Source organism: Austrofundulus limnaeus, unplaced genomic scaffold (assembly GCF_001266775.1).
Source record: "Austrofundulus limnaeus strain Quisiro unplaced genomic scaffold, Austrofundulus_limnaeus-1.0 Scaffold35, whole genome shotgun sequence".
In the NCBI taxonomy this organism is placed as follows: Eukaryota; Metazoa; Chordata; class Actinopteri; order Cyprinodontiformes; family Rivulidae; genus Austrofundulus; species Austrofundulus limnaeus.
In genome coordinates, this window is record NW_013952437.1 from 2505971 (window position 1) to 2527270 (window position 21300).

Here is a 21300-nt window from a genome sequence, read left to right on the forward strand (position 1 = left end):
ATAAAATCCAGTAAAGTAAATTGTACATGTTTACTCATTTAAAGGATACTTTCCTGCAATAAGGACAATTTCAGAGTTTCAAGGTTTTAATACATTTCAGCCATATTTCTGTTTTTTCACCTGCAGTGCTGAAGGATATCAATGTCATTTCCTTTCCTGTTTCCTATTTCCTTTACACTTTCCTGCTTATCTTCTGCCTCCTTTCTGTCTGAGCTTAAAACCAGAACAAGTATGTGTAAGCTGAGCTTTTGCAACTTGAGATTTTGTCTCAGACGCAGCGACTCTTGTTAAATATTTGAACAGCACCTTCCTTTTAATGAACGACTTGCCACTCCATTTCCAAAAGTATTCAATGTGTTGTGTAAACCTGCAAAAAATGTATATCATATCAGTGATTAATAATCTAAAGGTCATATGCTTTGAATTAACAGTGAAACAAACGGTAAAATTTTTTGATTTTTGTAAAAACATAAAAGTGTAGCCGATTTATGCATATATTTTTTATATATTTGTAGAGTTTTTAATATGTTTATTTGTCAACTCAACGAGTCTGATAATGGAGTCATCTTAATACTGACTAAAATTTTATTCTTGGAAACACTGGCATGATTGTCTCCTCAATGTTAGGGTTGTTTTGTAATGTGTCTGTTTTATTGTATTTTATTGTCTGGGGTTTTATGTATTATGGGCCATGAATCTGCAAATAAATCATCATCATCATCCTCATCCTCATCATCAACAAAGATGTGTTTCAGTTAGTAAAAAAATATTTGAAGTAATTACTTCCCTGCTTAATCTGAAATTTTAAAACAAACTGAGCACTCTGGTGAAAAAGAAAAGGCCGTAGAGGATGAATAGGAATTTTGTGAATTCACACCAGAATAATACCTAAAATTAACTGTGAATTAGACATCACAGGGTTAAGTTCCTCAGCCCTGCCACCCGGATGCAGTCATTCACATGGCTCTGACAGCATCTGGTGTGCAGAGCCATTAAATCCCATTCTCATCCCTGCAAAGCCAAACGGGCAGCGAAGGCAGCCAACCACATTTATCATCTTGAAGCTATTAGACCAATTGCAGGGTGAGGAGGGAGGGAGCTTGCAGCACTGATTTCTGCTTGCAGCATCCCAAGAGCAGCCTCTGTTTGTGTCAAACACAAGAAAGGCCAAAACAGCGGGAGTGGATCCAAGCAGGCAATCGAAGAAGTGGAAGGGGGAATCTCTTGGGTGGGTGGGGGGCACGCCCGTCGGGCTAGGGTTACTTTGGTGTGTGGAGTTCATTCTCAAAGAAAATGGATGTTGTGTCAGTGTAAACAGCCTCTGCATTGCTGAAGGGGGGGAAGCAGAAGAGGAGCAGGGACAAGCACTGGAGCAAATGTTTCCTCTTCCAGTTCCTTTCTTCCTGCCTGTAGCTTCTGCTGTTCTTCACCTCTTATAGCATGCATGTTGTATGTTAAGGTACGTATGCATCTCTAATCTGAGAGGACACAGGAGCGAGACCTGCTCATGTTGGCAGGATTAGCAGCCCTAGCTGTGTGAATGTGCATATATGTGTGTGTGTGTGTGTGCGCTACAGAACATCTCAACTACAAAAAGGCGGGAAAAAATAAACTCGTAAACACACAACAAGAGGAGCATAAAATGATCCTAACAGGGCAGAGCAGTGAGTGTTGTCTTTGTGCAGAGCAGAACATGCACACTGAGCTACAGCAGTGACTGAAAACAGCCTTTGTTTTTCATTGGTTGGCTTCAGTTGCACATGTTCCTCATTAAGAGCAGACAGGATGAGGAGGGAGGAATGGATCGTATGTCTGTGCCTTCCTGTGTCACCGTAGAACACAAATAGAAAGCATGCTGTAAAAAAAATACTCCAAATGCATGTAAATCTTCAAGGGAAAAAAATAGCTTTATCCTCTAATGGGATGCATGTCTGTAGGTGGGAGGCACATGTTCTCAGGCTTGGAAACTGTGGATATTTATGGAACTTGTGTGTGTGTGTGTGTGTGTGTGTGTGGGCGTAAGTTGATTTTGATGTCTGGGAGTGCTGCCAGCACATTTCCTCACAGTGAAAGTTACAGTTACGATTCCTCTGTATTTATGAACTTTGCATACCAGATTCCTCCTGAACGTTTGCTCCCCACATCCTGCTCGAAAACCACAACCGTGCTGCCACTACCAGCCATGGCATGAATAAAAATGAAAATGTTCGTTTTTTTTTTTTCCCAAACAACCATATGGCTTTCTCGGTTTTGTTGTACTTCATATGTAACATCTTGGGTCTCTTCTCAATGTTTTTTTTCTTACTGTTTARACCCACAGGTCCCAAACTAGTGGGAGGATGCCTGCGTCGACCATGAGACCCACTAGAAACTAAGCAACGTCGTAAAATCCACACCAAGACTAAAAACACACCCTTCACCTAAGTAAGAACACGCCTGACCATGGCTGTGAATGTGGCACAAACAACTGCAAGTTTTCTCCCCACAACCGCCACCTCAACCGCCACAATGGACCCTTTGCTCTTAACAGTCACGGGAGCCAGAGAAAACAGCACATCAAGAACATTTATGTCCGTCACTATAGCAATGAACGAGACCAGCTTCAATGCCACCACGTTCCCCGACGAGACGATGGAGGGGTCAAGAGCTGGGATGTTGCTGGTGCCCTTTGGCATCATCGTGGTCATCAGCTTAGCTGTGGCGATAGTAAGGAGTGTCTAAAATGCATGCCCTCTGTCATTTTATCTGAACAAGTTCAGTTTATTTGCAACATTTTATGTATTTATTTTTTGTTGTAGATGCTGTATATCCGAAAACGAAAGCGGTGAGTTTATATGAAAAGAAAAAAGAAGTTGTGGATAGTTACAGAACTTGTGTCCAAAGGCTGTGAATGCCCAAACCGGAATAAAAAAAATGAGCCCATCGTAAAGAAATCTTGCACAAACTCTGGTTGAATTGTTTTTCATTCCTTTCACTAAGCTATATTTTTTGGCATATAGGTTAGAGAAGTTAAGACACCAGCTGATGCCGATGTACAACTTTGACCCGGCTGAGGAACAGGACGACCTGCTGGAACAGGAACTACTGGATCACGGACGGGAAGGCAGCCTCGCAGGTCCCAACGCCAAGGTAGGCTGCAGTGATTGCATGAAATTTGGCCAATATTCATCCTATGAGCCTTTGTTTTTATATTGTTCCCCTTTAGCATAAACGCCAAGTTCATAAATGTGAAATGTATTCTGAAATATTTTGATGCGTTACAGTTAATATTTTGAGTTGTTTCATATAAACACAAAACCTAAGTTAGTATTTTCTACCATTTCTTTTAAAAGTTTTTCATTGTGGTAATTCTCTATTTCTATTTCTTTTTTTAAGTTTTGACAAAGCTAAACCTGGTAAAGTATCACCTGTGTGATGTGTGAACCATTCCTCCTAAAACTCATTTTTTCACATTCCCTCTACTCTTTCACATCTTCCTTATTTCAGAAAAAGTATCTGAATATCAATAATTTAACTAACCTGCATTAGAGCATCTACACAAGACAGATGTTTTTTTTTACCTAAACACATTTTCCTCTAAACCAATGATTTCATTTTGTTTCCCATTCTCAATCCCTCATTAAAATACTTCCATAGAAAATATTTTGAAGAGTCACGTGATGCTGTACTTTCCCACACACGACTCAAGAAAAAAAATCCGACCTTATAACACCAAAGGTATTAATTATAAAGGTGTGTAAGTGATTTTTAATTAGCTAAATAATTATAAAGTAACATGTAAAGGTTTAAACTCAAGGCTGATTTCTTTAAAATTAGTTCCCAAACAGCCAAACTTTCTCTAACTTTCTAAATTTGATCCAAGTCTCAGGTCTTTCAAAGATTTTCTTAGGATTCTGGCTTCTTTTTCCCACTCATTTGCACATACTTGTGCTTAAAAAAAGAGAAACGTAGACAAGTGGAGGCCAAAAGAAGTTGTTTCAGGCATAAAACTAAATTATTTTTCTTTTCACATCATAAAAGAAAAAAAAGAAAAACTAGAAAAGACCTGACACACGACCTGAAAAATGCATCCCTTAGTTCAGTGGTGCCCAATCCTGATCCTCGAGGGCCAAAATCCTGTATGTTTCGGTGGTTTTCTTGCTCTTCAGTAGGCCTTCAATGAGGTAATCACTCATTCATTCAAATCAGAAGAGTCAAAGCAGAGAAACATTTAAAACAAACAGGACAGTGGACCCCAAGGACTAGATCTGGGCACCCCCTGGTTGATCAAATGCAGGTCAGTTTTTGACCAAAATAACCATTTGGGAAACACCTTGTTGGTGCTAAAACATTATTTATATAAATAGTGTCATTTTTGATATATATATATTTAAAAGATTTAAGTAAAAAAAAGTGGGAATAAATGCATCTTTGTAACAGGTTGCTGATAAAGTGTCTATAAAACAGGTTTAAAACAACCTCTTTGTTATGTTACACTGGTTTATTTCTTGAATTATGGGGCCTTTTGGGCCTAACTGATTCACAGATCAGAGTTAAGAAACAAACAAACAAAGAACAATGTTACTTTGAAAATGTTCAGGCAAGAAAATTAGTAAAAAAAAAGACAAGAACACAAAGAAAATCTTTTTTCAAGATCCTCAGAAAACAGAACAATACAGATCAAGATCACATTAGGACATTGTAAGAATCAGCTTATTGGAAGCAGAATATGAAGAAATGAGGAAAAAAAGCTTGCTTTAGAAAACATTTATAAAAAAAAAAACTTTAGAAATTACTAATCTCTTCAGCTGTTTACACTCCCTGTCATCTCTGCTAATAATTTTTTGATTTTCTTAATTAAACCTACCCTTCATCCTAAGATAATAAGCTGATTTATAAGTTTCTTTTCCATAATTTAATAAAACACCAACACAGCTTTTTGTTAACCCTGAAAGCCTGGAGTCAGTGTAAGCTTAACCTCCCTGATAGTTTGATCTGTGTCCTCCGCAGACCCTCACAACCTCCCAGGGGACGACGCAGCGACCCAGTCGTCTGGTCTTCACAGATGTAGCTAAAGCTCTCAATGCTTAACAGCCCTCTTCCACCGGCTGAACTCGGCTTGTGAGGGTCGCCGGCTAAAATCAGACACAGACTGTTGCCCAGGAAGGAAAAAAATAATAAAAGGGGGCAGGAAACCAGACTGTTAGAGGCTTGAATAAATGAAGTGTAGGAGCAACAGGAAGCATCACAAAGGATCTTGCACTGTATCACTTGGGCACAAATTAAAACGTGCACATTTGTTTTGTTCTTAAATTCATCTCAGAAGTTTGGTAGCTTGTCAGGACGTTACGTTTCACAAGATTAATCTGTAAATCTGTGTTCTAGTGATTTTTGTGGTCTTACAACTCTGGCAAACTGGTATGTCGCACATCTTCAAATTGTGTTCCTGTCCATTTTTCTCCTTTGAACAGTGAAGAGTATTGTTTCCATCTGAATGCAATAAAATTGTTAAAAAAAAAAACATATGAAACACAATACAAAAAAAGAGCTGGTAAGTGTGATATTTTATTGATAAGCGATAAAGAGGTAAAAGTAACACAAATCACAACACAAAGAATCATAACAAAATATATATCACAGGTTTTGTGAGTTGTATTAAAGAAAGTGGATGAGGAGGACACAACAATAACATGACTATAGACTTGTGTTAAAAAGCAAGGCATACAAAGATAATTTCTCAAGTTACAATTCAACTTTTTTCTTTAATAGTTGAAAATAGATCAAGTACTGTATGTAACTATATGACTAGCAGTAAGATCACAGAACAACACTGTCCCCAAACAGAGAGTAAATATCCAAACACAGCTTGTGTAAAACGGACTCAGTTTGAACGGAGAGCCACCTTTCAGGCTGACTCGTTCACTCATGGTCACATGGATGTAGTGAGATGACATGTTTGGACTACTGCAGTACAAGTTTGACAGTTATTTCAAGATTTYGTGATACCCCGCCAAAACACCCAGAGGCCCCGGTGGAAGCCACCTTTGACCATAAGTGACCAAAAGCCCCCCCCCACCCCACCCTAGAGATGACCCAGGCTTGGTGGTTTACAGAGGTAGTCCTGGGGACAARTAGGTAAAAGTCAACACAACATTGAAATAAAAACTGTAATCTGGCAGCAGATCAGTCAACAATGCTGAAATACACGAAATCACTGAAATACAACACACTGGTGAGATCAGGCAATAAGACACTTAAATAGAACGTAAATGATGAGCGATATTCAAGTAAAGAGCAACTTAAAAGAGACGCAGAGGTCACCATGCAGACTGTGAAACATAAAAAAAAAACTTGGACGTTGACGTGTTTTCAGTAACTATTTCAAGTTGTCAGTGTAAGTGCAGAAATCCAAAACAGAAAGATTTACACATCATTTTTGCAAAACATGCGACAAGCCAATTTACCATATAATAGGCAGGATATTCAAAGCAAATATCAGCAACTTAGATTTTTCTTGTTAAAATAAACATTTCAGCYATCAAGACTGCCACCTATCTACATCCAACATTTCAGATATAACAAATATTCTTTTTATTTAGGTGTATTTGAGCTTTCAGCTCAAGAATCTGTAAAAACACCCTYTCTGTAACGAACACTGTGGATATTTTAAATAGATTTCTCACTAGAAAAAAACTCCATCTTCAGATATTTACAGTAGTCGTTACTAATAAGTTTCATTTTAGATTTCTATAATGCAAAGAAAGGTATTTGCTGATAAAGTCATTGTTGATTACAAATACTATGACTAGATTTCTAAAAGGGTAACATTTTAAACCAAAACAAAAAGGTGACATTAAAATTAGGACATTAGATTTGTAAAATGTGATTCCCCCCGCAAAAAAAAATTAACAATTTTTGTACTAAATTAGAAAATTTGGAGCTAAAAATATAATCTTTGAGAATGTGACACTTGAGATGTCTGAAATATATTATCCCAGATAGGAGGAAATGTTGTTTTTGAATCAGAAGAACTGATTTAATTCCTATACATATCCATTAGTTGTTAAAACAGACCATTACACTTTCTAGGTTTCTTAAAACTAGTTTTTTTATACTGTGGTCACCTTTAGATATATTTTCCACCAGTTGGAAATATTTGTGGTTTAATTATATGTAACAACAGCCTGCCTTAGATTTTACGTTCCRTTATCAGTCTGAGAAACTCATCTGTGTGCTGCTTCCATCTGGTTTTATTACACGCATGTTGGCAGATTTATCCCGAGTGAACAGCTCTGCCTCAGTTTATGTTAGTACCACGCGCCTCAACCTGCTTCTCAAGTGAACACTTGTGATTCCCCACTTGGTATGCAAGACCATGTGCAGCCTAAGTCACATACAGTCAGCTGTGGTGAGAAACAAACAGCACTCAGTGATCGGACCTAAACGCATCTTCAGCATGTCCCGAGGGCGTTTACAGCTGCGACGCGATCGCCAAGATTGTAAAGGTGTTAAYGTGGTTAACTGTGGATCTGAAACTCTTGAGTTTAAAAAAAATATTCGTTTTCACAATGAAGTGTTCTGTCGAGTCAACATCTGTATCCAATAGGCCATTAGCATAGTGAAGAAAATTAAGAAACAGTTTTAATATCCCCATATCAGTAGGTCAGTAACTTCAGAGGCAACGGCTYCCTTTTATGAAAACAAAGCATTACATTTTATTTCTGTAAAGAGAAGTTTCCCAACATTACGCAGGCCACGACATTTCTGTTAATTATCACAGAAGCCCACAAATGTTATTTATAAAATAATTTATGGTCAGTTTTGCTTTGAGCTACAGTAAGTGCAAAGACTGAAACCATCTATAAGTAATTTTCTTTAATAACAAAATGTGTGGAACACCTGTCTTTTCAGTTTTTGGCTTTTTTATGACTAAACAAACATTCTGGTTACAGAAAGTTAAGATTAGAATCAATTTAAATTTAAAGGCCATGCATGCCAGTGTTTTAAACCCCTGTGCTTAAAGCATGTGTTGGGGTTGACTCTCAGCTACTGCCACACTAAATTTTAGCTCACCATCCGTAAAGCTGACTAACGTATAGCCATTTTTGTGTTTGCTAAGGTTGACAAATTGTGGCGGCCATCTTGAACCCAGTTGACTTCGAAACTTAATCAGCTGTAGRTGTACATCTAATGATTTCTTTGTGAGCGTTTCGTGAAAATCTGTCAACTAATTCAGAAGATATTTCACTAACAGACACATGCGCACACAAAAATGCAGGCAGATGCACTATTTAATGGCAGCTGGCAATAACCAACTTTCAAACAAGATCACCGTTTTCCACTTTCTCCCATCTACAAATGATGTTCTGATTATATCTTTGTGTTTTGAGGATTTCTGCTTTACAGTAAAAAACAGCAAGATTTCTTTTTTTTTTACTTACATCATCTCTAATAGACGGTGAAATGAGTTTCACCTGAAACAGTACTCTATCATGGAAGCATTTGTTTTCTAAAAAGAAAAAAAATAGCTCTGATGGAAAATAATGAGTAATGTTCTGCAACACGAATGAGTATTRTTCACATTACTGAGCCAACGTTAAGTTTCAGTGGTAAATCAAATGATCCGTTAAAGCAAAACTGCAAAATTCAAAAGACAGAAACAAATTCATTCAATCAATCAAAAACAAAGAAAGACAAAATGAAACAGATGAGCAATGAAAAACACACCATCAGTTCGGTACAATCGTATTTTGTAGTTGGTCAAGTACGAGCGGCGGCTAACGGCGCCCATAGATTTCATGTATTTCAGCACTTCTCTGGCCATTTGCTGCCATGAATTAAAGAGTGTCACACATAAMATTTTACAGTGTAAGAGTCAGGAAAACAAAATACATGATGTAGTAAAAATAAGAAAAAGATTTAAAAAAATTATGAGGATCAAAGTTTTAAAATACAAATATTTCATCAAGATGTTGTAAACTATTGGCTGCATTGAAATCTCAGGAGAATCRAGTCTCACTTCAGTTTTTTTTTAATAATCAGATACAGTTAAAGAAATGATATTGATGCTTTAGTTTTACATCTCTGCTGGAGTGTAGCACCTCCTTGTGTGTTTGTTTGTCGGTGTGTAGCCCTGAAACCTTTTATAACGTGTCTTCTGTCTGCTGATGAACCCGCTTTTGCATTTCTGTGTGTGTTTGAACGTACAATATCACTTCTGCGGGAGTGACGGTTTTAACTTTTGCGCGGATATCTTCTGTCTTTTTTTTTTTAAGTGTCGCTGAGGTAGAATGAGAGATCAAGAAATTGAGGCTGACTGAGGTTTAAATGAGGTCTTTGAGTCGAGGCATACTGGTAATGTCAAATACAGATCAGAATCGCACAACAAACACAGCACCACAATTATTACTGAGTAGATATGTTCCTGAATCGGTTTGTACCTGAGGTTTTTCTTTTTTTTAAATGGTGTAAAAGTACTGTTCAAAGAGAAATCCTGAGTGTGGTAAAAACGACACGTCAACACTACTGTTGACTCAAGTATGCATGAAGTTTTTTTTGTTTTGTAAAATGAAATATCCACTCAAAGCTTTGGGCAACTTTTTTCTTCAGTCAGCTTCTGCTTGGAAGGAACAATGAATAAATGAACTCTATAATATTCGCCCCAACACGGGGAGCTAATAGAGCACAATGAGGTTCTTTTTCATGCTAAAACTGGATATTTCATTTTTGTTTTTGAAACATTAAACCTTTCATGTCAACTTTCACATACAATGTTTATGCTGTTACATAAAAAAAAAACGTCATGTTTAAAACACTTGATGCAGAAACATGTTAAAACGGTTCAGTTTGGTTCCTTGGTTTTCTTTTGTTTTTTAAATTTTAGCCAACAAATCTGCCAAACCTCTCTCCGAGCAACTACAACACACCCACACACACACACACACACACACACACNCACACACACACACACACACACACACACACACACACACACACACACACACACACACACACACACACACTCGCTCACTGAGAGTTTCAGGACAGCTGGCAAAGTCAGGATTAGTTCCACTTTAGGAGGAAAGTTTTTTTTATCTTTTTTAAATATTTTTTTTAAAAAGAGTGTTAGAACATAAACCCAATGAGATAAAAAATAATTAAAATGAGGTTCACCCCTAAAAAACTGTTGATAATAACAGAGTGGTGACAAATGTAAAGAAAAAACCTGAACCCATAAACTTTTTAATGGGGGTTGCTGGTTTTATTGTTGAATTTTTTCAGTTCTGTTGAAGGTTTATGAACGGTTAGTATCTTACCTGTTATAGATAGCTCTACGAATGACCTGACAGTTAAGCTAAAGGACCGTTACCAGAAATACAACAGTTTTTTGTGCAAACATTCACAAAATCTGTCCGCCTAAAGCCAAACGGACTGCAGTTTAAAGGTTTCTAAGATAAAGCTCACATGAACCACCATGACACATTTGGGATTAGAGTTGTTTTAAGATGGCGGTAATGTGGGCTTTCCCGACTCCGCTCGACTGTTCGGTCAGAATTAATCTCCATATCTTCTACAGCAAGTAATATACTGTTCATGACCTCTCATGAAACCCCACTTTAAAAAGTCCGTACTGACCCTTTAAAACCTCTCCTAAAGTTAACCTCACACTGTGGGATTTCTGGTCTCTGGAAACATCCGGTACATGTCAACGGTGCAAGCTTGAGATTCTGAAACCTAAGATCCAACAGAATTTTATATCAAATTAAACCTTAAAATTTTGTCCTGAACTATATCTGAAGGTGCAGTTTGAAACAATTTATTCCTGTAGTTTTACAGAAGTATGAAAAAAATGCAATTCTGAAATGCGTGTATGCACTCAATGTAAACAAAACAGTTTTGTCAGCATATTAACTCCACAAATCTGAGCGTCGACATGCACCAACACATTAAAACTGTCAGACTTATTGATCCCAAACAGCCTTTCTCTGGACGTCGCCATTGTTGATCTATTTTTCGTCACTTCGGCTGTAAGTAAATAAACTGAGACAGCTGTGGACAATGCACATGGCAAGTACAAAGGCGGTCAAAGGCGGTTTTTCCCCTCGACACAAGTTTTTGTCTAAGGCCTTTGGGCTGAGAGGTTAAAACAAACCAACATGCACTATTTTATTATTTTATAAAACATTTTTTAACCAGTTGAGGGTGCTCTATCTACACGAGGAACTTTTTTCTTTTTCATTTATAAAGGCACAAAAATCACCTAAAGGTTTATGAATGACACAACTCCCACATTATGGCCTTTACAATCACCAGGTCTTGATCTTGTTAAAGAACTGTCATTAAAACACCAAACAGACACTAAAACAGGGTTTTCCTTAAATTTGTCACCTGTCTGCGTATAAAAAAAGGAACCTCCCAACGATAACTAAGACTATAAATGCTTTTCCCCAAATGTGGAACCATACCTTAAAAAAACAACAAAAAACGAATAAGATCAAAGGTTCCAGCGTTAAAGGAGAGTTTGCAAAAAAAAAAAAAATCAACAACAGACAACAACAAATCCATGATGCTGTTCAGATCGGGAGAGGAAACTGCAGTCTGCAGTGATTTTTGAGGGTGTGTGTATGTGTGTGTCACTGATTTCCCATCACAGATAGGAGTCAGATTGTACCCCTGTTTGCTTGAGGCCAAACACTGAGGTAGGTAGAGAGGTATCCCATCTACTCCCCTTTCTCCTGTGCGGGCACCTGAGAYGACGAGGGACCCTCCTCGGCCTCCTCTGACGGGCCCTGAAACATTGASAAGGACCAAAATGACTACGAAACCATCTCGACTTCGCAGTGACTCATCTTGCTTTGGGTTATGAATCAACACAAAAAATGAGGCTGCAAGTACGATAATGAGTGTCTACATTTTTACAAGAGAGGTTGCGAATGAGCGAGCAGGTCCCAGTCATCAGACCTAGAAATGTGAGGAAGACGACGGTTGCATCAGGAAACCAAGAAGACAGAGGAAGAGAGCAGTTAGATCAGGTTTCCCCTCGCTGCACTGACTCATTCTTCCCCTTCATGTGCACGTCTCCGAAAAGGGAGTCTGTCTCAACGGTTTCAGGTTTTTTTTTTTTACTTCAGCATCTTAACCCATCTTCGACAATCTGTTAAGCCGAGAGGATGCGATAAGGCAAGACGAAGGGGGGCATCAAGCGCAGTGGCCTGCTTTGGTGAGCCCAGTTGAGCAACGCTCCGAGGGGCTGAGAGAGAACACGGCGGCTAAAAGGATCCAAAGTTTCTGAGAAATGCTGCGCGTACGTTGTGTAAAAGCGCAAGAGGCGAGAGGATCTTTGTATGTGGGGAATTCAGCACCACTATCTGTGAATTTCCAAGAATTCGCCACATCACCATGAAGTCGGTTCACAAAATACACACAAAGCCTGTGCAGGCATGACTTTACGTCAAACGTGCTCCTGCTTAAGAAGAATAAAAAAAAAGACTAGCACTAACATATGTCAGATCAAGATTAAAATTATTATTTTGCCTTTAAAGATGCACTGTTAAGTGTTGGTTCAGGGACTAACAGATCTTAGGAACATGCAACTGCACGTGTTAAAAGCTGAAATAATGGTTTGCATACACAGTCATGTATAGCACCCTGATGGCCTGAGCAAAAAAGCCTTTTAGTGGATTGCTGTTTTAAAATATCTGATTGGGGACACATAAAACGATAGTACAGACTACTTTATTAATGCCGACACAAAAGAAACAAAAAGTAAAACTACTAAAGGTTTGCTGTGTCTTTTTGTACAAACAGGTTTCTCTACAATTTTGTCCGGACAGGCCTTTTGAAACACAACACCMAAATGGTAAGTTATAGTGGATCATTTGAATACGTTAAACAAAAAACAAAATGTATGTATATTCTTGTAACAGAAAAGTTTCTAAACTGCTTTATCTGTCTTCTTAAAAAGAGACGACAGTGTGGAAATGACAAAGATGTTGAGGAAGAATGTGATGCTCTGACAAAGTCAAGTTAGTTCACGTTTGAAACAGTTTTAGTTTCAGTGCAACAAAATGAAAGTTCTGAAAACTTGTCAAATGCAGCTTCGTATTTCTCCAACTCATCTTTTGGAATTTAAGAACAGAAAAAGGGGCTTCATATTGTGGTCAACCTGTCAGCAGCTAGTCTTTTTCACTTGTATTGCTCAATACTGAGACGTTAATCTTATATTTTGTCCACTTCCTTTTAAAATAAGGACAGTTACTTATTACATTTAATCAAATCCTGCCTTTTAGAACAATCTATGCTTTTAATAAAAATATCCATTTATCTTGACATCAGGCTCTACTACTACATACTGTACTTTATACTAAATCTTTTTAACAAACAATAACATAATAAACTGTTTAAAGAAAACTAAGCTCTATGAACTAAACTGAATGGTTTTAAAACCTTTTGACTTTATGAAGTACTGTGAAAATGAAGATGAAGAACATATCTAATGGCACTAAAAATGAAATTATTACCCACTATGGAAAAAAAACGGATTTAAGTTTCAGAAAATTATCTTTTACAGTTAATTAGTTTATAACTTCTCATGTTTATGTTATAAACTTATGGTTAATTCAAACAATGCATATTGCTCAGCACTTTAAATGCACAAGTTTTAAACAAAGATCTTATCTGAGCATGTGTTGAGGATGACTTTCAGCTACTACCACACCAAATTTTACCTCGATGTGTGTAAAATTCTGCTAAGTTTGCCAAGTTTACAGATTTGTGTCTGATTCTGGAAGCACAACAGAGCTGGTTGTGGCTCCACAGAATCTAAATGACCTAAAGTTGAAATCATAGTTAAATGAAATCAAAGCTGGAGCTCTGCACTAAAGCTGACTTGTAACTGGCACTACAGTCACAATGCAAAACCAGTGACACAGAATGAGATTTTCTGTTCAACTGAAGCAGAGGTTGCACTTTTGCAAACCCTCCGCCTTTTTTTTAATCTGATACTTGATCTACATTTCACTCATTTAGATCAAAAAGTTGAAACTACAGTAGGGCAAAAAGGGAAATTGGTTGATCTGCAGTGAGTTTAAGTCCATTTTTTAAATTAAAATCCTCAAATCCTCTTGAACACAATCATTTTCCCTCCCTAAACAGCTGTGATTAGTGTCTCAAAGTGCTGCATCAAAACAAAACAAAACCGCCCCACTGCAACTTTTCATTTTCCTCACCTGCTGCTCTTCAGTCACTTCGGGGACGACTTTTCGAGGCTGTGAAGAGACAAGGCAGCGGAGTCAGTTAAACACAGAGGGTGTGGGGGGGGGAAAGGACCTACAGGAACCACAGCGGCTCCAGCAGACAAACGTTAAAAGGCTTTGGGTAAATGTTTGTAATAAATCCAGAAGTGTCAATGAGCGCTCCGTACCCATTTCCTCGGTCGCCCTCGTGGTCGTCTCTCCCCCACAGGCTCTACTTTCTGAGAAGAAACACACAAAAGTTGTTAACAATCGCGCCAATCGCACAGCTTTCATCTAAGACTTATAGCCCTGAGACATGTTTAAGTTTCTGCTGGGATGATGGGAAACATCCCTCCCAGGAGCTCCAGAGGTTTAAAGGCCTATCTGTGCACAAATGAGAAACTCAAAACTCACAATAAAAGATTAGAAACCACCAGAAACACCTTATGCATCCACAACGACAGATTATTCTGTTTATATCTTTTGATTTATTAGGTTTGATAATCCACAGTTTGAAACTCCAAAGAAGGGATTTGTGTGATTCTCAATTAAAACTGTGGCCTCGTTTGTGAAACGCTTCACTCCGCCATGTTGTAACAAGTTTARCAAGTGCAGCTGCCTGGAAGTATTGGTTTCCTCAGAGCTACTGATGATTACTTGATTTCCAGAAGTCAAGATCTGCTGCGCAACCTTGGACACAAACAGACAGTTCAATGGAAAACTGCCAACAAAAAAGCAAATTCATCTTCTGATGCAACAAGCATCAGAAAAAGATTCAAACTTCATTTTTAACTAGATTAATTAGAGCTTTAAAATGCATCTATACTGTTTAATAGTCATCAGAAAATATTGCAGGGGTTGATCTTCAAACCAAAGATTTGAACCATTTATCAGTTCTGACTTTCAGCGTGTGAACAGTGTTATTTCTGCTTTCAAATTACATTTAAATGAGTTTTATAGTCTCGGCTCTGGCTTGGAGAAAACTGTAACAGAGAAGTTTTATGTATTTTCTGTCATTTGATTAAAAAATGATCCATAGTAGATTACAGCTTGCATTATAACAGTAAATGTGGCTGAAACTCTGACGTAAACATGAATTAGAATAAATGCAAGATGCTTACTGAATGTACATAAAGCTGTGACTATAGGGAGGTCTAAAAATGATTCTTGTGTTTTAAATGCAAAATTAACTCTAATTAATTCCTTTAATTAGATGACTGACTTACAGTACAGTACATTAATGTAGAAGTACTACAAACAAAAACTCTAGTTTCCAAATAGTSAAGCAGGTTTAAAGACCATAAAATGAACATTTTTGCTCCAGCATATGAAAATAGAAATTGGAGTGGGTGATGTGGAGCCTGGTGATYCAGCAAGTTCTCTAGAAGGATCAAGTTATTCTTGAGAGCTGAACCACACTTAGTGTAAATGCATATTAGTACTAATCAATTGAGTGACACTCTTGTAAGATGGCATTTACCTGGACTACCTTAAATGCTGGGTGAATTGAAAACAAACCCCTTTCAACATCTTTTACAGTACTTTACAGTTATGATGGTGATGTGACGGTTAACTTATTTTGGTGGCTGCTAGTGTTGCACCAAAAAGCACTCCCTATGTAAAGTTGCATGCAACATTGCTTGCCTTTTAATTTACTTATTTATCTAAAAATGACAGATAATCTGCCTTATTAATCATCCAACCAATTATTTAGTCTACCTCTTATAAACTGAGCTACATTAAGCTGTGCCGTAAAACAAACATTAATCATAATTTCAGTTAAAGTTGTTCATTAAAATGATGGAAGCCACACTTATCAGGTACCTAATAATGGTAAAAATGTTAAGCCTCATAAACTAATAGTACTTTACACTGGTGCAGTTCTTCTGACAGCATCAGTTCGTTTATATAGATAAGCTTTGAAGTGTTGTGATGAAGTTTAACCTTCAGTGCGGTTCTGGGGCCTTTGTCCTTGCTGCCTTTTGGTCGTCCTCTCGGTCGCTTTGGAGTCGGTGGTCCGACAGGTTCCTTTTASAAAGAAACCTGAAGTCAAAACTCACAAATCAAAACTGTTTGATTTACTGTAAACCACTAGAGGTCACAGTACTAACAAACATTTTTAAAGTCTTTTCTGTTCCAACTAATTACTAAACCACAAGAGGCTGGATTCAGAGCTGGCTGCAGCCGACTCGGACCCTACCTGCTGTTGTTTCCGGGGTCGACCCCTGCCCCTGCGCTGAGGCTCCTCGGTCGACTGGGCAGCGCTCGACTCAGGAGACGGCTCTTTGGTCCCACTGCTACTCATGTCTGCGTCTGTCCACCTGCTTCAAAGAGTGTGTGGGCATCAAATCCTGGAGCAGCGGCCGCGAGGACTTTAAAAAAAAAGATGATGGTGAAGATGGGATCACAACAAAGAGCCAAAAAAAATTGCTAAAATAATTTTTAAGAATTAATCAGCCCTTTGATGTATTTTTACAACCAAAGCACCTCAAATAACTGCTCAATGTTTCATCACAGGGATATTCACAATCACACAGACATTTTCCAAGAGCAACCGTGGGAACTGCTCATACATAAGCCTTGGCACCAGGCTCATCGGAACATGGGCAGGGGTCTGGCAAACCCGAGGAAACATGAGAGTGGAGTGCTGAGACTAAAAGTAGCACAGATATTCACAACTCAAYCTGCTATGCAAAAACTACATCTACGGAGTTTAGTTCTGCCCTTCCACCTGCCCTCTGTGGACCATTTCTCAATGGGAGATGTGAATGCTGCAGGTGTGTCCACGCTGGAGGGATTTCAAACTTGGTGATAAAAAAAAATCATGCACACCAACTGTGGAAACTAGCACTTTGCACATCTACCTAAACCGGTCTCTCTTTTTGTCTTATTATTTAGTTCATGAAAATTTGCTCTAAAGACATCAGGACTACACGTCRTGTATGGACAATGCAGATACCAACTTTAAGAAATCAAAGCAGCAGATACCTGAGACTAGGGGTGTAAATCAGTTTTATCACAATATGATATCAATTATACTGGTTTGTTTGAAAGATGATACGATGTTTCTCTGTATCAAAAAGTCTGTCATGATACGATTACGATTCACTTCAATTCACAATTACTGTATTTGTGAGCCATCACATCGAAACGAGGATTAAGTCTAAAAGTGGTACATGGAGAAATAGGCAAATTTAGTGTTTTGACTAAAATGTTAACAAAAAAATGCATTTTGTCAAAATATAATGAATAAATGCCTAATAAATGTATCATTTGAATGAATTGTCTGAAATATAATCATAAAACAAAATTTTGAAGCACTTTTTTTGAGCAGTAGTAACAAAAACCTGATTTTGAGGAAAAACGCCTTAAAATTTTGAGATTTTCCCTGTGAGCTAGCAAAGTTTTGTTTCTTTCCAGCTGGGAAATCTCAATATTCAAATAAAATTTGAGGTTTCCACTTTATAAAGACATCAAATATTCCTCATTTCAATTACATAAATTTAGGATTCAGACCAAACATTTATGAATTATTGTAGCCAACAAGAAAATTAAGTCAAATATGGATTTGCTAATGATATCAGAATGATCCAGGTATCAAAATGTAGCTTTTGAAGCCAAGAATCTGAAAATATAAGAATTATAATAGAATAGAATAGAATAGAATAACTTTATTGTCTGTCCCAGATGGTGACAGAAATTTTTCTTCGACAGGACCCCAACAACAGCATGCATACAACACACACAACTACTCATAAAAACACATAAAAAGGCCTGTTAAAAGCAACTTTTAAATACATTACACTACTATTATTATTTAAAAGTATTCAGAGTGGTTATTGCAAGCGGAATAAAGGACTTTTTGTTATTAGGTCATTTTGACCAAATTTCACTTAATCCTCATTTCGATATGATGGGTCACATTTATTCATGTATGATACAAGAAATTTAACCCTAATAATCATCCATAAAGTGTGTGTGTGCGTGCGTGCGTGCATGTGTATGGGGAGGTAGTATACATGGGTTATTGATGGTTAGATTTTTATGCTAAAAAAATGATCGTATTATTCATGAATAAACACGGTACATGCCCATGATTGTTGGATGGGCATTTGGTATCCATCCACATCGGGTCATGTGATGACAATATGGATTGATGTTTTTGTTTTACTTTAATGTAATCAAATCGATATATCAATATAAAACTTGCCAAATCTACCAAATGCCAGCTTGTTTAATGGTTTACTCTTGTCTGGTGGTGGTGCAATTTTATCGGTTTGTTCATTTAATAAGCCTCAGTAGCATGTGGAAGAACCATACACAGCCACAACAGCCTGGCCACCTCCTCTCATGAAKTCGGCATCCTTATCTTTAACCAAAAATGTAAAGTCAGCTGATGTGGCTTAGCTAGGCACTCTGAAATGGACACCAAGCGGATCCTGCAGGTGTTTATAGGCTCAGGGCTCTACATGCAGGCCTGCAGACATTCTCTGGACTCGCAAATTGGGTAGACGCTGACAAAACCTGCTCTGTGGTGGCGATTGGAGGTTGACTACAGGTTATAACAATCCTGCACCAATTAGGCCCCTGATTGACAACACCTGGGAAGTTCAGCAGGAGTCAATAACACAATGAGCTGCTTAGCTTCGGCAGAGATTTGCCTAGTTTTTCATGGTCGCAACAAGCATAATCAATCACAAACGCATTGATTTTTGGTGCCTTTTACGGGTAAATAAACGGGTTTTCCAACAATATAAGATTTGTTGCAACAACAAAAGCACCAAACAGAAACTTTGACGTTCCCTGCTGTGTTTAGGCTATAAATCAGCTTGAAACTGACGGCTCCTGTCCCAAGGTGGTCGTTTCCTCAGGCTCTGCAAGGAATGTGCCAAACACTAATTGCCAACACAGCCTATCAAAAACGGCCTCACCGAAGCAGGAAGTTGGGAGTAATTTGAGAAATGCGTCCTCACCGAAACAATTAAGAAAGAGAGAGAGAGAGAGAGAGAGAGAGAGAGAGAGAGAGAGAGAGAGAGAGAGAGAGAGAGGGGCTAAGCTTTTAAACTCTTTTTGACTCTGTGGAGGGAAACAACAACAAGCTCCGAGGTGCTCTCCGTCCACTCAACAAGTCCTGTGTTTGGCAGTCCAGTACGGGACTGAATGTACTTTCTGCACATGGGCGGTAATAGTGACCATAAATACACATTCTTCTTGCGCGTCGTAAAAAAAAAAAAAAAAGAAAAGAAAAAGAAAAAAGGAGGTACGTAAAGACGAGGAGAAGCGAACCCGTTGAGTTTTAAACACCTTCGTTTTGGAGCGAAAAGTGGAACATGTTGACAAAACGAGAGGATCCAGCACCATCAAGCCTCTCTCCCTCTCTTTTCTATGTTTCCATCACACTTGCGCAACCCCGTTTTTTAAAAGTGTTTTTTTGGTAGTAGGTAGGTGGAGGTGGATTAACGCAACAGGTCCGGGGAAGGGAAGGGGGGGGGGGGATCATGGAGCTGGAACAAAGTTTTCCCAAGGACAAAAGACCAGGAACACAGGTGCTGTCCTCTCCCTGCCTCCTGCAGCACAGCCTCTCTAACATGTATGCGGGGCTACAGGCTCCATGTTTCAGCCTGATCCTGTTCGTGCACGCGCACAGCCGAGCGGAGGAAGCTCAACTTACCTTTAGGTCGCTTTGCAGTTTTACCTGGAAGTTCGCACGCACGCACACACACTCTCCCATACACACACATACACACACGCCGTCCACTTTGTGCTCCTGCACAACTATGAAAATCTTAGTGTATCGACTGTCTCATTGGCTGGAATGAAAAGAGTAACCTCTCTCTCTCTCTCTGTATCTCCCTCCCTCCCTCTCTTTCTCTCGCTCCCTCCCTCCCTCCTAATCGGAAATGTGTGTGTGATCCCCCCAGACGTCCAGTCACGAATACCCCAGATGCAGTATAGTGGGGGGTTGCAGCAGAGCAGTATGCATTGCATACTTTCTCTATTAAAGCATGTTTCGAGACGAACGAGGGGTAGGAGGGTTGGAAACAGAAGGACCCCGCCCCGACCAGCTCACCGGACCACCCACTTGAGAGGGAGAAAAAAGGAAGGAGGGGGAAAGAGAGAGAGAGAGATTGGAGGGTCTGGTTCCGGGGTTCTGAAAGTGGGGGTCTGAAAAGGAAGGATAGTTTAAAAAAAAAAAAAAGGGGGGGGGGGGCGCTGGGAAGTTCCCCATAAGAAGGGGAGAAAACGGTTCAGTTCGCTTCTGCAGAAACCAGAGAGCCGTGCAGTTCACTGTCTGCACAGCAGAGCTTTCCCTGTTATCTCCCCACCTCCACTGGGGACAGATCCACGGTATCATTAACCCCGCCAGTCATAAAGGACTGCTGCATCAAAGCAGCTTCTGTCCCGAGCAACAACTTGTTGTGCATTTGTTTGGAGACWACCTGAACCCAGGCTTATAATCAGTGAGTGTGCCAATCATGCAAAAACACACACAGCCGTGCTCATGCAGGAGGAAAAGTATCCTTATTAACGACTAATAGTTCATAATGCAGTCATTAATTAGGYTGAACCAATCACAGTGCATTAACTATTGCTGTTTAAACACTGATGTTGATGACAGTGTTGTATAAAGTACCACAAAGTGATGCTTGAGTAAAAGTACAAGTATCTTACCAAAAAATTACTTTAGTAAAAGTTAAAGTCTTCTTTAGGAATATTACTTGAGTAAAAGTCTTAAAGTATTTGATATTTTTTGTACTTAAATATTAAAAGTAAAAGTATGGATTCAAAATGAGCAGTTACATTTTCTGTAAGGACATTAATTAGGTGACTTCCCCCCAAAAATGCAGAAATGATTGTCGCATTAAAATAAATTAATTTATGTTAAATTTAGGATGCACTAGTCTAGCCTTTTTTTTAGTTTATATACATTTATCAAGGCTGCCCAAACATTTTCCCCAAAATGAAAATCTGTCTGAGGGCTGCAGCCAAATGCAGTAATGTAATTCATACAAATACTTTTATTTCTTTTATTTCAATGATTCTGTCCTGCTGGAGTGACATGACTTGACTGTGTACAAACTAATAC

General features: G+C 38.6%; 2 protein-coding genes across 4 annotated transcripts; one reads left to right on the top strand and one right to left on the bottom strand.

Moving 5' to 3' along the window:
• The first annotated feature begins 1087 nt into the window (after positions 1–1087).
• cunh3orf18 (chromosome unknown C3orf18 homolog) lies at positions 1088–8724 on the top strand. 3 transcript variants are annotated; one of them, XR_001310068.1, is made up of 6 exons: positions 1088–1459; positions 2321–2706; positions 2799–2824; positions 3000–3129; positions 3376–3395; positions 4990–8724. XR_001310068.1 is itself a non-coding variant. In XM_014006320.1 (6 exons), exons 3-6 carry the CDS (start codon positions 2443–2445, stop codon positions 5068–5070), a joined length of 501 nt encoding a protein of 166 aa, XP_013861774.1. In that variant the 5' UTR covers positions 1095–1459; positions 2117–2205; positions 2321–2442; the 3' UTR covers positions 5071–8724. The 3 variants fall into 3 exon arrangements, 2 of the variants coding, with proteins under 2 accessions (XP_013861774.1, XP_013861773.1); XM_014006320.1 differs by lacking the exon at positions 3376–3395 and adding an exon at positions 2117–2205 and having other exon boundaries at positions 1095–1459; XM_014006319.1 differs by lacking the exon at positions 3376–3395 and having other exon boundaries at positions 1095–1459.
• On the bottom strand, positions 5532–20103 carry LOC106516125 (high mobility group protein HMGI-C). Its single transcript, XM_014006321.1, has 6 exons — positions 19885–20103; positions 16414–16585; positions 16158–16241; positions 14402–14452; positions 14208–14246; positions 5532–11768 (listed from the first exon to the last, which is right to left on the bottom strand). The coding sequence occupies exons 2-6, from the start codon at positions 16516–16518 to the stop codon at positions 11700–11702; spliced, it is 348 nt and encodes a 115-aa protein (XP_013861775.1). The 5' UTR covers positions 16519–16585; positions 19885–20103; the 3' UTR covers positions 5532–11699.
• Between the last annotated feature and the right edge of the window lie 1197 nt (positions 20104–21300).